The following is a 13,699-nucleotide window of genomic DNA, read 5'->3' as shown; positions in this document are numbered from 1 at the left end:
TGCTGCTAAATGAATGATCTAAGCGCGTGGGTTCTGAACGCCGCAATCTACCTCGGACCGACCAACCGACCGGGCCGCATGAAAATTGGCACAACTCGAGCGGACCACGCGTAATTTAAGCCATAAGGCCAGCGTCATCGTCGTCGCCGTCGTCGTCATTCTGAATCTATTAGGTGCGAAAATACAACTTGCCGATTCTAGCAGTAGCAAATGGCGCCTAATTGACTGCAATGGCGAGGTCAACCGGCGATCTGGCAGCTGACGCTGCGGGATCTGCGGAAATATTGGGTCAAGGTATTGGCTCCGTCAACAGTCGATTGCATAGACAGCTACTTTCACGATAACCGGCGCAGCGCAGTCACTGAACTAGGACGTCATCGTCGCTGTCTGTGCATAGGCATCGTGGGGAGATCTGTCTATCTATCTGTCTATGAAATCGCTGCTCGGTCTGATGTGATCTGTCAATCCGGCCTAAGGCCGGAACCGTGAAACCAGTGACGACGGGGCACAGTCTATGCACAGAGTTTACAGAGCACACGCTCGTGCATGGCACTAGGCCAGACAACAATCAGACATCGTCAGAGTAATTGGAGTGAAGAAATGTGCGACTTTGGCGGAGAATCGTTTACCCAGCACGGTCAGCGACGGGTGGGGAGGGAGGGGGAGGCGTGATGCATTACAAAAGCTAGGAATGCTTGCAAACAACTTTCTTTACCAATGTTTGGCCCGATTCGGGGCGACAGGGCTAGATATTTAATTCACGAGTGTAAACAATTATGAACCCAATCGGTGAATGTAATTCAGCGATTTTAACTTTACTTGGGTGAGCGCTTTATTTGATTGAAATGTATTCCGCCGTCTAGACGTTCATGGAAACCGATTGGTTCAAACAATAACATTAGCACTAATGACAAACGCTTTCAAAATTCACAGTTTTCATTCTGAAATCCCTTCGAAAATTTCGATTTTAGTTGTCGGTTATGGTCGCGGTCGCCATATAGTGAAATCTTATTTCTAATGAAATCATGAATATAAATAGACAGCTCATAATGCCGGACCTGACCAAAAGTTTTATACTACCGATATTGCACTCTAACTTTTACTATTTTAAGGTTACGCAAATTAAACAGTAATCGCTTGTTTTCTGGTCAGCAACATTGTAGAAATTATGTCCTATTTCTATCAAAACTACCAGCGCAAACGATACTTTATGCACACAACCATTTCGAACACGCTTTTAATAGCTTCTGTCGTTACGATGCTGATCGTGACATGCAATGGCAAACACGAGGCAGCTGTTCCAAACTGTTCGCAAACTGCTAGAGTGTCTTAGCTTAGGACTATTACCACAGAGCATTTCAACACTATTCATCAGCTTGCGACTGTTGAGTTAATCCGAACAATAGCTGAAATTTTTTTCCAACACCCAATCACCCATACAAAATGAGTTAATTCAAAATCGCAGCCGTCAAAAACATAAAGACAAGCGCAGTAAACAAAACGGAAAACACAATGCGTGCTTTCAGACGTTTCGAACGACGGGGTAATTACAAGAAAATGCGCCATTCCTGTTTGGTTTGTGCTTCTATTGTCACTTTCTGTCAATTTCCCCAACACTAAAAACACGGCCGGTGGCCTGTCCAACGCAACTATTGGCCTTTCGGACGATTTGTTCCCAGTAGACAATAAAATACTTTGGCAATCATTATCATTTGCATAACTTAATATTTCGCTGAACTTCAGTTCCGTTAACTCGTTGTCGCTCCTCGTTTTGGTGAGACGCTACACCATCATGTGTTGGTACCGGTTTGCCAGCGATTCTGATGATGCACTCTGAACGAATTGTTTTAGAACAGTCTACCCTGCTTTCAAGAGTCGACCGATCAGAATTTGTTTTGAAGAAAAAATGAAGCTTTTGAATAGTTGGTGGTATTACAACAGACAATGGAAGTTTAATCCTTTTGATGCTCAGCGTCGTGGGTGGGCTCCAATGTATTTTGCTGGTTAGACCGTCTGAGCGCATTTGAAAACAGTTACACCATTTCAATGATGATTTGAGTAAGAGATTTGGGCAACAGAGGAGCAGTTCTTGTAAAAATGAGTTTTTAGGAGCTTTTTAAATTGCATTATAATATTATTTGACGCAGAACTTACAGTCAAAACTTGAAAAATTATTCAAAATGTTAAGCTGACGTAATTAAAAAACAGAAATAAAGTAAAAATTCGGCATTTAACTGCTCAAACAAATTGTATTTATTGATGATAACTATTAGATTGGTGCAATTGTGAAATGATAGAACTGATCCAGTAACGCAACAAGTGAACAATTCAACGTGAGATTATTTTAGTTTTGTAGTCTATAACTGTGATTAACCAGTTCTTTTTGGCAGAAACATTAGACACTTGTAGCACAAGTTCAAAAAGTAGGCAAAAGTTTCGGTCTTCATCTCGAACAATCCGCCACAGTTGATGCCGAGACTTTTTTGCGAATTCACCAGTATCAGAAGCAGAGTGGTACGAATCTCACGATAGGTTCGGTGTCCTGCAGGATGATAGCGCAACTTCTGCGGCCAATCCAGATTGTACACCGCCCACCCGATATTATTATTCTAAAAAATAGAATAGCCGAATTAGTCGCAGTAGCACATAAAATCAGCTTACTAACCGTTTCGTTTAAATTATCCGATAGTTTGCAGTACCAATAGCACTCGAGCATCAGTACACAGACGTAGGAGGCCAAAACCACAGCGAGTGCGGTCAGCTTCTGTGAGGTTATGTAGAACAGAATCCCCCCTACCGTCACCATTTGTAGGTAGAACATAACCATAAAGGAGACCTGCAGGAATCCCTTCAACTGCTCCAACTGGCTGAGCAGCTCAACGTGGTCCTGAACTATGGTGCCCAGTTTGCGTTTGAGTACCTCCAAAAATCGTAACTCTTCAGCACTGTTCACAGTTCTAATCAAACCTTGTTTCTGCCACGTGTCTTCTATTTCAGCTTCCACGTCACCAAACAAACTCTGCAGCGCGTCAACAATTTTCCTCATCTCAACATCAAACGCCATCATGTAGGTGTTGACGATCGTCAGATGAGCCGTAAAGACAGTGGCAAAGAAAAAATCCGCAACCAGGTCCACCCGGTAGCCGAGCACCGTCGACAAAATACCGAGCTGAAGCACATTTTTGGGCATGTCGAAGAAAGTTTGATACTTCACGAATTTAAACTGCAGCAGCATATCCAGGAAAAACATAATTTGGAAAGTCGTCACGATTCGACAGATCAATCGGTAGGTTTTGTTCCGATAATCATAACGACAGTCGCTCAAACGTTCACTCAAGTAATCCTGCACTCGTCTGATTTTGCTCAGATAAATTCGCACCACAACTCCCCGCAGAAGGAGACTGGAAAATTCGGCGCAAAAAGCGAGCGATGTTATCAGTTCACCCAAACGTTCCTCATCGGAGAGGTTATCGAAAAACCGATCGTACCACAAACTAAAGTGCAATAGAATGATTAGCCTGTAGACGTAGAAGGCAAACAGATAGAGAGGGCGGCTCGTGCGGATTTGAACTCCTGGTTAAAGAAAAAAATACGACAGATGTAACATCATTTAAAAGTAAAAAAAAAAAGAAAGGTAAATCATACCAGCGGCAACCAGAGAGAACTCCATTTGGCGGAAGTAATCCGATTCATCGTCTAACGATGACAAAGTCTGCTCCATCCGCTTGAGAATGTTAATCCTGATGAAGAGGTGTTGCCTATCACAGTTAGCCACAAACTGGAAACCCGTATCCTGATCTGATCTAGTATAAATTAAGTTATTTTTCCTAATGGGTGATGAGGTTGGCTTGGTAAGGTGATAGTAATTTATAGAATTACCTCAACCAAATTGACTTAGGCTCGGGTGGGAAAAGTTTCATGCGTTCTGTATATGTTCAGGATACTCTGAATAATACATTTTCGTTCAAGGTAGCTCTTGCCAATTATTATCGATTACTGGATGTTATTTGCCTGTATATTTAGAATCATAACTGCAGGTGACGATTTTGGTGCATAATTTAAACCGAGCACTTGAGATAATTAGCAAACCTGCCGTACACATTCTCTGGTTTGTGGAACTAACTAGAACAACTTGACGAGTCAACGAAATGACTCAATAGTTTGCATAATTTTTGATACGTATTTCTCGTATAAAAATACAAATAAATCTTCTTATTGGTGTGATCTCAACTTTGTCATGCCAAATCTAATATTGATATAGATTAAGGTTTCTTATTTACTGCAGCGCCTCTACCCAGCCAACAATTTGGTCCTTATATTCCACTTGTTTTTGAGATATTAGCACCCTTGTACAATCTGATAAAGTTGTATATAACGTTCTATGTGAGCTTATAAGTACTAAAGTGAAGGCAATATACGTACCAAAATGGTTCGCGCAGTTAAAAACATACAACTTTTTATTTCATTTTTTACAATTCTATAACAATTGCCTTTTGCATAAAATCTGAGGTATGAACAACTTTGTTTGCTACTTAGTATAATTTTCTATTGCTATAATTCAAGCATACATACAACTCCGTTTCACCCGTATTATGATTCTACTACGATGCTCTACGAGCTAAAACACAGCATTTTTTTTTAATTTTTTTTTAATGAGAAGTACGCGTAATCATTTACTTAGTACAGTCTTTGGTATGTATCAATTTATTTTGGGTGGAAGCGGCATTTATCTTTATTATATTTTACAAGGCTGTGTTCAGCCTCGAACCCCCAACGTTCCGATCACTGCTCCTATTCTCTATCCTCAGAGTCATTTCACGATGCTGCGTGTCAACGAATTTTATCTAGTACTGTTTCCAGGTATAGATGACAGTTCTAGAAGGTATGTTATCCACGTCGATGCATTAGTATTAGTGAGCGTTATGAAGTTTTTCCAATTTTGTATGAGATTTAAAATGATTAAGCATTTTAAACTAAACGGCGAATGGTTGGACACGTGTCACTTGAGATCCTATTGTGGTGATTCACCTCTGTCCAGCAACTCCTATCCCAACCTTCACGTGGTGCCGACCGGGATACGAGTAACCTTAGCGGAGATCGGGTAACCAACCCCGGTGGAAACTTTGGTCGTATGCTGACTGGAAAGGGGGAACGTACGCGGCTGTTTCCCCATGTTAGGGGCGGCGTACAGCAGCGTCTGATCCGAAGCGGGCGGCTGAATCATGATACGCGGTGTCTCGCCATATATATCAAAGACGGCAGCCCCGTCGCGACACTAGGTATCGCAGCCCTAGTAAGGCAGCATACCGAATATTAAATACTACGAACAATCCAGATATAAATACGGAACGGAATAATCGGCATGGACCTAGGCGAACGAAAAAGGACAACGATTATTGGAAACTCGGTTGTTGGAATGTAAGGACTCTACTCGAACCGGCACGCGCAAGTATCCTGGCTAGAAGGCTGCGGAAGGTGAATGTGGAGGTTGCTGCTATCCAAGAGGTGCGGTGGCCGAAATCGGGAGAACGCGACTGCCGAGCAGTAGATCCTATTGCGGACATTGTCATTAGGTGGAGGCCGATCAGTGACCGTATATGCGTGTTGAGAATTAAGGGCAAATTCTTCAACTACAGCCTAATAAATGTGTACGCAGCGACCAACGAGAAACCCGATGGTGAAAAGGAGGAGTTCTATGAGCTCCTGGAAAAGACATACAATGAGTGTCCAGGACACGATAAAAAGATTGTCATCGGAGATACAAAGGCACAGGTCGGGCAGGAAGACTTCTTCCGCCCCGTAACTGGAAGGGAAAGCTTCCACTCTACTAGGAACGACAATGGCCTGAGGCTTGTTAATTTCGCTGCAGCTAGGGGGATGGCTATCTGTAGCACTTATTTTGCGCGCCGGAACATACGTAAGCACACCTGGATGCACCCGAATGGATAGCTTTGCTCTCAAATTGATCACGTTCTGATTGATGGACGGCACTTTTCAGACGTTACAGACGTGAGGTCGTTCAGAGGACCGAACGTTGACTCGGATCACTATCTCGTAGTAGCCAAAATCCGCACCCGGCTGTCCAACGTGTTGAAATCCAAGGCAACGAGGAGGATGCAGTTGAACATCCAGCGGCTATCAACTGAAGGAGTGGCTGCAGAGTACTCGCAGAAGGTTGATGAACGGATTGGGGAAAAAGTTGAAGGGAACCTGAATGAACAGTGGAGGCACATCCATAGTTCGATCAGCACTACAGCGCGAGAAGTGTTGGGTACAACTGCGGCAGCTGCGTCCAATGAGTGGTTTGACGCTGAGTGCCAGCGAGTGACGGAGGAGAAGAGCCGCGCCAGGGGTCACATGTTGGCCACGGCTGTGACTCGTCAAAGCGTGGGTAGATATTGAGATGTTAGAGTCGCTGAAAAAAGACTCCATCGCCGGAAAAAACGACAGCATTGGGAGCGTATTCTTACGGAAGATTGCTTCTCCAGGCACGATGCGAGGAGCTTCTACAAGAAGGTCAACGGAATCAGGAATCGAAACGTGTCAGCCCTTGTCATGTGCAACGATAGGGAGGGGAACCTGATAACCGATAAAACAGAGGTGGCCAGGCGTTGGAAGGAACACTTCAGTGTGCTGTTGAACGGTGAGGGAAACAGTTGATGACTATTGAGAGTGATGGTCAAGCTGTGGGGATCCACCATCCATGGACGAGATGAAGAAAGCAGTGAAAGAGCTGAGAAACTGCAAGGCACCCGGGAAGGACGACATTCCCGCCGAACTCTTCAAAGTCGGGAGCGAACAGCTGTATCGTGCCATTCATCGTGTACAAAATTCTCTCCCGCATCCTGTTCCACAGACTGAGGCCGTTGCAGGAGACCTTTGTTGGCGAGTACCAATGCGGTTTTCGAAGGGGGCGCTCCACGACGGACCAAATGTTTACCTTGCGACAAATCCTCGATAAATTCCGAGAATTCAACTTGCAGACGCACCATCTGTTCATAGACTTCAGGGCAGCGTACGATTCAGTTAAGATAAATGAGTTATGGCAGATTATGCTCGAACATGGCTTCTCAACAAAGCTGATTAGGCTGATACGTGCCACCCTTGAAGGTTTTACATCAAGCGTCAGGAAAGCCGGTGAGATATCGGACTCTTTCGTGACGTTAGATGGTTTGAAGCAGGGTGACGGGCTGTCGAACTAATTGTTCAACATCGCATTAGAAGGTGCTATACGGAGGGCTGGTGTGCAGAGAAGCGGCACAATACGAAGTAGCACATGCTTTTCGGTTTTGCGGATGATATCGACATCATTGGTATCAACCGTAGAGCTGTGGAAGAGGCCTTCGGACCTCTCAGGAGGGAAGCTGCGAGACTAGGGCTTGTCATAAACTCTGCCAAAACGAAATGCATGGTGGCTGGCAGAGTGCGTGGTAGTCCGTCGGAGGTTGGTGCTGCGGTGGTGCTAGGTGGGGAAACATTTGACGAATTTATTTACCTGGGAACATTAATGACATGTGACAACGGGGTTAACCGTGAGATAAAGAGGCAGATAGCAGCCGCAAACAGGGCCTTTTACGGATTACGTAACCAGCTAAGGACCGACAGTCTGCAAATCCGTACTATACTTGCACTCTATAAAACACTGATTTTTCCGGTGGCTCTCTACGGCCATGAATCATGGACGCTGAAGGAGGCTGATCGATGAGCTCTTGGTGTTTTTGAGCGTAGGATTTTGCGTTCAATCCTTGGCGGCAAACTAGAAAATGGTGTTTGGCGCAGACGCATGAACCAAGAAGTGTACCAGGCATACAAATCGGTGGATATAGTCAAGCGGATAAAACACGGCAGGCTTCAGTGGGCTGGGCATGTAGCGAGAATGCCGGATGAGTGTCAAGCGAAGGCTATATTTAGCAGGAATCCCGATAGAGGTCGTCGACTTTGAGGTAGACCCCGCACGCGTTGGATGTGTGCTGTCGACGAGGATGCACGCGAAATAGGTGTTAGGGGCGATTGGAGGAGAGCAGCCCAAGACCGAGAGGCATGACGACGTATTCTGGATTCGGCATTGGATCGATAATCGGTCTGTCGCCTTAAAAGTGAGTAAGTAATTTAGCAGCACAAAATGCGTTGTATTGTATAAAAAACGAGGAAAATACCGTTCAACAAACTTTTAAATCTCAAAACCAGTTTCCTCATTCAATATTTGTAATCATGATTGTGAAAATGTTCTCACTGATATCTTCTGTTCATTCTCAGAGCAGTGAATACAGTGTATTTTCACTGTATATTACATTTTCATAAATGTCAATATTGGAAGAAAAAAAGTTGCTATGAGAATTTGGAATTTGGAAGTGGTGCAAATGGAGATTTTATTTTGTTGGCTAACGGACCGTTCACCGGTCTAGCGCCGAACGAATTAGAGATGTACAGCTTCTTCTGTCTTGGGCAGCCGGTCTCCAGTCTCGTCGTACACCAGCATATCGTGCATCTTCTTTCACCGCGCACATCCACCGCGTGCGAGGCCTACCACGGAGTCGACGGCCTCTTTCTGGTTCTCTACTGAAGATAGTTTTGGCGGCCCTTTCGCCAGGTTTTATGGCTACATGTCCAGCCCACTGAAGCCTGTCCTGCTGTATTACCTTCACTATATCAGCATATTTATATACCTGGTACAACTCGTGATTCATGCGTCTGTGCCAAACTGCATCATCCAGTTTGCCGCCAAGTATCGATTCCGAATATCAAACGAGAGTAGTACAAGCAGGACTAGGCTGGCTGATCTACGGACCATGCTCGGTAGTAACGAATGTGAAGAGTAGCAAAGTACGGTCTAAACATATTTTTCGTTGGCAGTCTGGGCATTCAGATACCCAGGACAAGCTACAACAACACTGTTAGGAATCCGGTATGAGACTTCCGTATCAAGTACGGGCATATCTCACAACAGATCAACGATTCTGATCGCAATGAGGAAGTCCATACAGGAAAGCTCTTCTTCCAGAATAAGCTGCTGGAATACTTCGTGACACCGAACACCAAATAGGCCTTTTTGCCGCCAAATAGCCCTCACTGAAGGGAAGCTGGGAGAGATTGGAGCAATCCGTGAAGAAGACGCTGAACAACATGAAGCTGTCTAGGTTGCCGATAGACGTGGTTCTTAGGAATAAACTTCTGCAGGTTGAGAGCATTGAGGGCATCGAAAGCTAAGCATTGACTCCTAATCATATTCTTCTGGGCTCTTCAAGCGAATCAAAAGCTCTTGTGCCATACACCGATAATACCTGGAAAATCTCGCAAATCTACGTTAAAAGTTTTTTTGGAGAACGTGGTTACGCGAACCGGTTGGTAAACAACTGGACACGTGTCTCTTGAGGCCTTATTTTGGCCATCCATCTCTGCTCAGCAACTCCTATCCCTACCTTCACGAGGTGGCAACCGGGATACCAGTAACCTTGGCGGAGATCGGGTAACCAACTCCCAGTGGAAACTTTGGTCGCATGCAGACTGGGAAGGAGGCTGTCTCCCCATGTTAGGTGTAGCGTGTATCAAAGTTTGGCCCGGATCGGACAGCTGAAGCATGCAAGGCGGTGCCTCGCCAGCTACACCTAAGATGGCAGCCCCGTCGCTAGGTATCGCAACCCTAGTAGGGTAGCATACCGAATCTGAACTATTACGAACAATTCAGAAAATAGCACGAAATGGAATACGGCATTGGTCTAGGCGATCGAAAAAAGACAACAATTGTTGAAAACTCGGTACTTGGAACGTAAAAACACTAAATCACATAATTGACATAATTCGACAGCACTGCAGTGGTTACCTAGGCTACCAGTTTTGCACGTAAACAACGTTAGTAGTTTACCTAGGTATCCACTGTAGTTGTTTACGTGCAAAACGACGGTTTGCGGCTACGTTCATTCATGAAAGTGTAATTCATTCATGATTATCAGTGCAATGAATATGGGGGCGTCGTGAGATGAATAATTGAGCAGTGATTTAAGTTTTGAGATGATTATGGAAGCGTTGTGAAAAATGGTTCGTTTAACAAAATTCAGAATGGATCTAGCTAAGTTTACTAAATTTCCAAGGCTGGGCGATTCCGTAAGAGCATATAAGCGTATTTTGTATATTTGTTAAATTATTTCGTGAAAATTCGGTGTTTCATTCGTGCATTCTTCGTGAATATCAGCTTAACAAGATGAATAATGGAACAAATACCCTAAAATAAAGCAGAAAATAAATAACTGTAAGAGAAATGCTGATAACAAAATAGATCAACGACAATCAGAAGTTAGTTCATCTCTATTATACTGTTTACACTGGGGCTCAAACACATTGTATTTATTTCACTACGATCATTTGAAGAATAAAAATGCAACCGATCTAATAACGTGAGATTATTTTTGTTTTGTAGTCTATTAACCAGTTCTGTTCAGCAGAAACATCAAACACTTGTAGCACAGGTTCAAGAAGACGGCAAAAGTTTCGATCTTCATCTCGAACAATCCTCCACAGTTGATGTCAAGACTTTTTTGCGAATTGACCAGTATTAGAAGCAAAGCGGTACGAATTTCACGATAGGTCCGGTGTGCTACAGGACGATAGCGTAACTTCTGCGGCCAATCTAGACTATACACCGCCAACCCGATATTATTATTCTAAAATGTAGAAGAGCCGTATTAGCCGTAGGAGAACACAAAATTACGAAATTAGTTTGCTAACCGTTTCATTTAAATCATCCGATAATTTACAGTACCAATAGCACTCGAGCATCAGTGCAAGGACGTAGGACGCTAAAACCAGCGCCAGTGAGGTCTGCTTCTGTGAAGTCATGTAGAACAGCATCCCTCCTACCGTTACCATTTGCAGGTAGAACATAACCATGAAAATGACCTGCAGGAATCCCTTCAGTTGTTCTAATTGATTGAGCAATTCAACGTGATCCTTAACGATTATGTTCAGTTTGCGCTTGAGTACCTCCAAAAAACGTAACTCTTCAGCACCGTTCGCAGTTTTAGTGTACTCTATTTCAGCATCCACGTTACCGAACAAATTCTGCAGCGCGTCAATAATTTTCCTCATCTCAACATCAAACGCTTTTATGTAGGTATTGACGATCGTCACATGAGCCGTAAAAATGAAGCAATAAAAAAAATCCGCAACGACATCCACCCGGTAGCCGAGTAGCGTCGAAAAAACACCAAGGTGATGCACGTTTGTTGGCAAATCAAAAAATGGTTGATACTTCACGAATTTAAACTGCAGCAGCAAATCCAGGAAAAACGTAATTGCGAAAGTCCTCACGATTCGACGGATCAATCGGTAGGTTTTGTTTCGGTAATCATAACGACAGTCGCTCAAACGTTCACCCAAGTAGTCCTGCACGCGTCTAATTCTGCTCAGATAAATTCGCACCACAACTGACCGCAGTAGGAGGCCGGTAAATTGGGCGCAAATGGCGAGCGATGTGATCAGTTCACCCAAGCGCTCCTCATCGGAGAAGTTGTCGACAAACCGATCGTACCACAAAACGAGGTGCAATAGTATGGTAAGTCTGTAGACGTAGAAGGCAAATCGATATAGGGGATGGCTCGTAGGAATTTGAACTCCTGGTTGAAGAAAAAACGACAGATTAAATAATATGGAATAGTACTGAAAACAAAAAGTAAATTCTATGTACCAGCAGCAATCAGAGCGTACTTCTTTTGAAGGAAATAATCCGATTCATCGTCTAACGATGACAAAGTTTGCCTTATCTGTTTCAGAATATTCATTCTGATGTCTACCAACGTCGGCCACAAACTGAAAACCATAAGCTATTTCTCCTAATGGTTGATGATCAACGCGGTAATGTGATTGCAATTTATAAAATTGCCACCATTAAATTGACTTGAACTCTGGGAAAAGTTTCAGGATACCCTGAATAAATTATTTACGTTCAAGGTAGTTCTTGCCAGTTGTTATCGGTTACTTGATACTCTTTGCCTTTACATTTAAAATCATAACTAGAAGTGACGTTTTTGGTGCATAATTTAAACCGGGCACGTGGGATAATTAGGAAGACCTGCGAAACCTGGTTTGTTCAAACGATTAGAATACTTGATTTTTAAAGGTGATAGGTCAAGAATAAAGTCATACACATTTTTCTCAAGAGATTTTATTTTGATAATTTCTCAACTTTTGTAGGATAATTCCAACGTTAGAAGTAGCTCCACAGCAAAGATAAAAACATGACTAATTTAGTAGTACTTTGATGCTTTCAAGGCGTTGTTTACGTTATCAAAACTTGCCTGGCAGAGCAGAGTTGCTAACTAAAAATTGTTTTTTTTATGTACTGAATTAAAAAAATGATTGTGCAGTTTTCATTTTTACTGTTGAGCAATTTTGAAATTTAACATAAAAAATTACATCATTACTTGTGTTCGGGCGAAGTACCGAACTTTAATGATTATGATATTAAAACGCATTTTTTTCTTACTATTAAATCAGCTATCTACCCTGAATCGAACCGGTTGTTCTAAAATACGCATTGATCACTCGAAGAATATAGTTCTAGTTCACTATCACTACGATTTTACTTCTTTTATTGCGAGTCCAATTCCAAAACAAGGCTGGCCGTGTGGAATTTACTGATCCATCTCCTTAGCCAGAACATCAGTTCTGAAAGTCCGATTTCTTTGAACCAGTTAGTGCCCGCGGAAAACGGGAGTGAAAACCTCCACAACGTTTGTGGGTTTGGGCGCCTATCATTGGCAAAGGCCGCGTGTCGTTGAGCAATCCTTCGTTAACCGGCATTTATTGTTACGATAGTTAACAACATGTATATATGAATAAGAAGTATGAAAGTGATGAATCATACCGAATCGAATATGGAAAAAATGTCACTTTCGTATATTTATTCAAAACATAAAAATGGAAGACCTATAATATTAGGCTCCACTTCAACCGAAGTTTACTAATACTAACTACGAGGTCATTTATTGTGGTCTGCAAAGATAGAGTCAAATAAAGTTCGAGACCATATTTTCCTACCATCAGTTCAGATACAGTTTTTCCTCTATCATTCAAAAGCTGTGAACAGAACAAAGCGTGAAAACGGAGACACTAAACGTAAGTCTAGTTGGTATTTATTCTGAAACCAGAATCTGTTTTCGAAAGTAGGGACGTTGCGATATCACTAAGCATCGTTACTTGGAATCGATACTGGTATCAGAAACATGTGCTGATACTCCGATATCATCGCGAAAATTGTATCGATGCGGCAAGGTATCGTTGGTTGATATCAGGCTTATTTGAAGTAAAACCCATTGCTTTACCCGCGATAGATATAAGAGGGTTGTTTAATTCAATTAAACTTTTACTTTTCACTTCAGTTCAATAAACTAAAACCAAATAGCTTCTGTAAATGTTTCGCCGATTATGCTCGTCAAAAATATTCAAACTTTTCTGATCCGTGGACCTATTATCACAGCACGTATCTCACAATTACAGTCGCGTCGCGTAGTATATCAAGCAGAGCCTGAAAAAGTCATTTTCAATTTAAAATTATTAGATCATAGTGACGCTTTGACCCATCGCTTTCAATTGAAAAGCTTTTGTATCATTTTCGAGCACTTCGTGAGTCACATGACACTCAGTCGAAAGCTCATGCTGTGATTCTGACAACTGAAGGGCTTGAAATTGATACAAACGCTTTTCA

General features: G+C 42.8%; 3 protein-coding genes across 6 annotated transcripts in view; all 3 read right to left on the bottom strand.

The window, feature by feature from the left end:
- Positions 1–13,699, bottom strand: part of LOC129727642 (A disintegrin and metalloproteinase with thrombospondin motifs 20) — a 477,347-nt gene that overhangs the window by 234,761 nt on the left and 228,887 nt on the right. The gene's annotated exons all lie outside the window — the stretch shown is intronic.
- LOC129727645 (uncharacterized) lies at positions 2,302–3,761 on the bottom strand. Its single transcript, XM_055685652.1, has 3 exons — positions 3,646–3,761; positions 2,666–3,573; positions 2,302–2,609 (listed from the first exon to the last, which is right to left on the bottom strand). The coding sequence occupies exons 1-3, from the start codon at positions 3,719–3,721 to the stop codon at positions 2,370–2,372; spliced, it is 1,224 nt and encodes a 407-aa protein (XP_055541627.1). The 5' UTR covers positions 3,722–3,761; the 3' UTR covers positions 2,302–2,369.
- Positions 10,382–11,790, bottom strand: LOC129727646 (uncharacterized). The gene is made up of 3 exons (XM_055685653.1): positions 11,681–11,790; positions 10,723–11,609; positions 10,382–10,658 (listed from the first exon to the last, which is right to left on the bottom strand). The coding sequence occupies exons 1-3, from the start codon at positions 11,772–11,774 to the stop codon at positions 10,419–10,421; spliced, it is 1,221 nt and encodes a 406-aa protein (XP_055541628.1). The 5' UTR covers positions 11,775–11,790; the 3' UTR covers positions 10,382–10,418.

Source organism: Wyeomyia smithii, chromosome 3 (assembly GCF_029784165.1).
Source record: "Wyeomyia smithii strain HCP4-BCI-WySm-NY-G18 chromosome 3, ASM2978416v1, whole genome shotgun sequence".
Taxonomy (NCBI): domain Eukaryota; kingdom Metazoa; phylum Arthropoda; class Insecta; order Diptera; family Culicidae; genus Wyeomyia; species Wyeomyia smithii.
This window is presented reverse-complemented; position numbering and strand designations above follow the sequence as displayed.

Coding starts and splice junctions, on each gene's coding strand:
- LOC129727646 (XM_055685653.1), bottom strand. CDS start 11,774: ATGAATATTCTGAAACAGATAAGGCAAACTTTGTCATCGTTAGACGAT. Junction 11,610..11,680: donor GTACGCTCTGATTGCTGCTG/GTACATAGAATT, acceptor TTCTTCAACCAG/GAGTTCAAATTCCTACGAGC. Junction 10,659..10,722: donor CGGATGATTTAAATGAAACG/GTTAGCAAACTA, acceptor TCTACATTTTAG/AATAATAATATCGGGTTGGC.
- LOC129727645 (XM_055685652.1), bottom strand. CDS start 3,721: ATGGAGCAGACTTTGTCATCGTTAGACGATGAATCGGATTACTTCCGC. Junction 3,574..3,645: donor GTTCTCTCTGGTTGCCGCTG/GTATGATTTACC, acceptor TTCTTTAACCAG/GAGTTCAAATCCGCACGAGC. Junction 2,610..2,665: donor CGGATAATTTAAACGAAACG/GTTAGTAAGCTG, acceptor TCTATTTTTTAG/AATAATAATATCGGGTGGGC.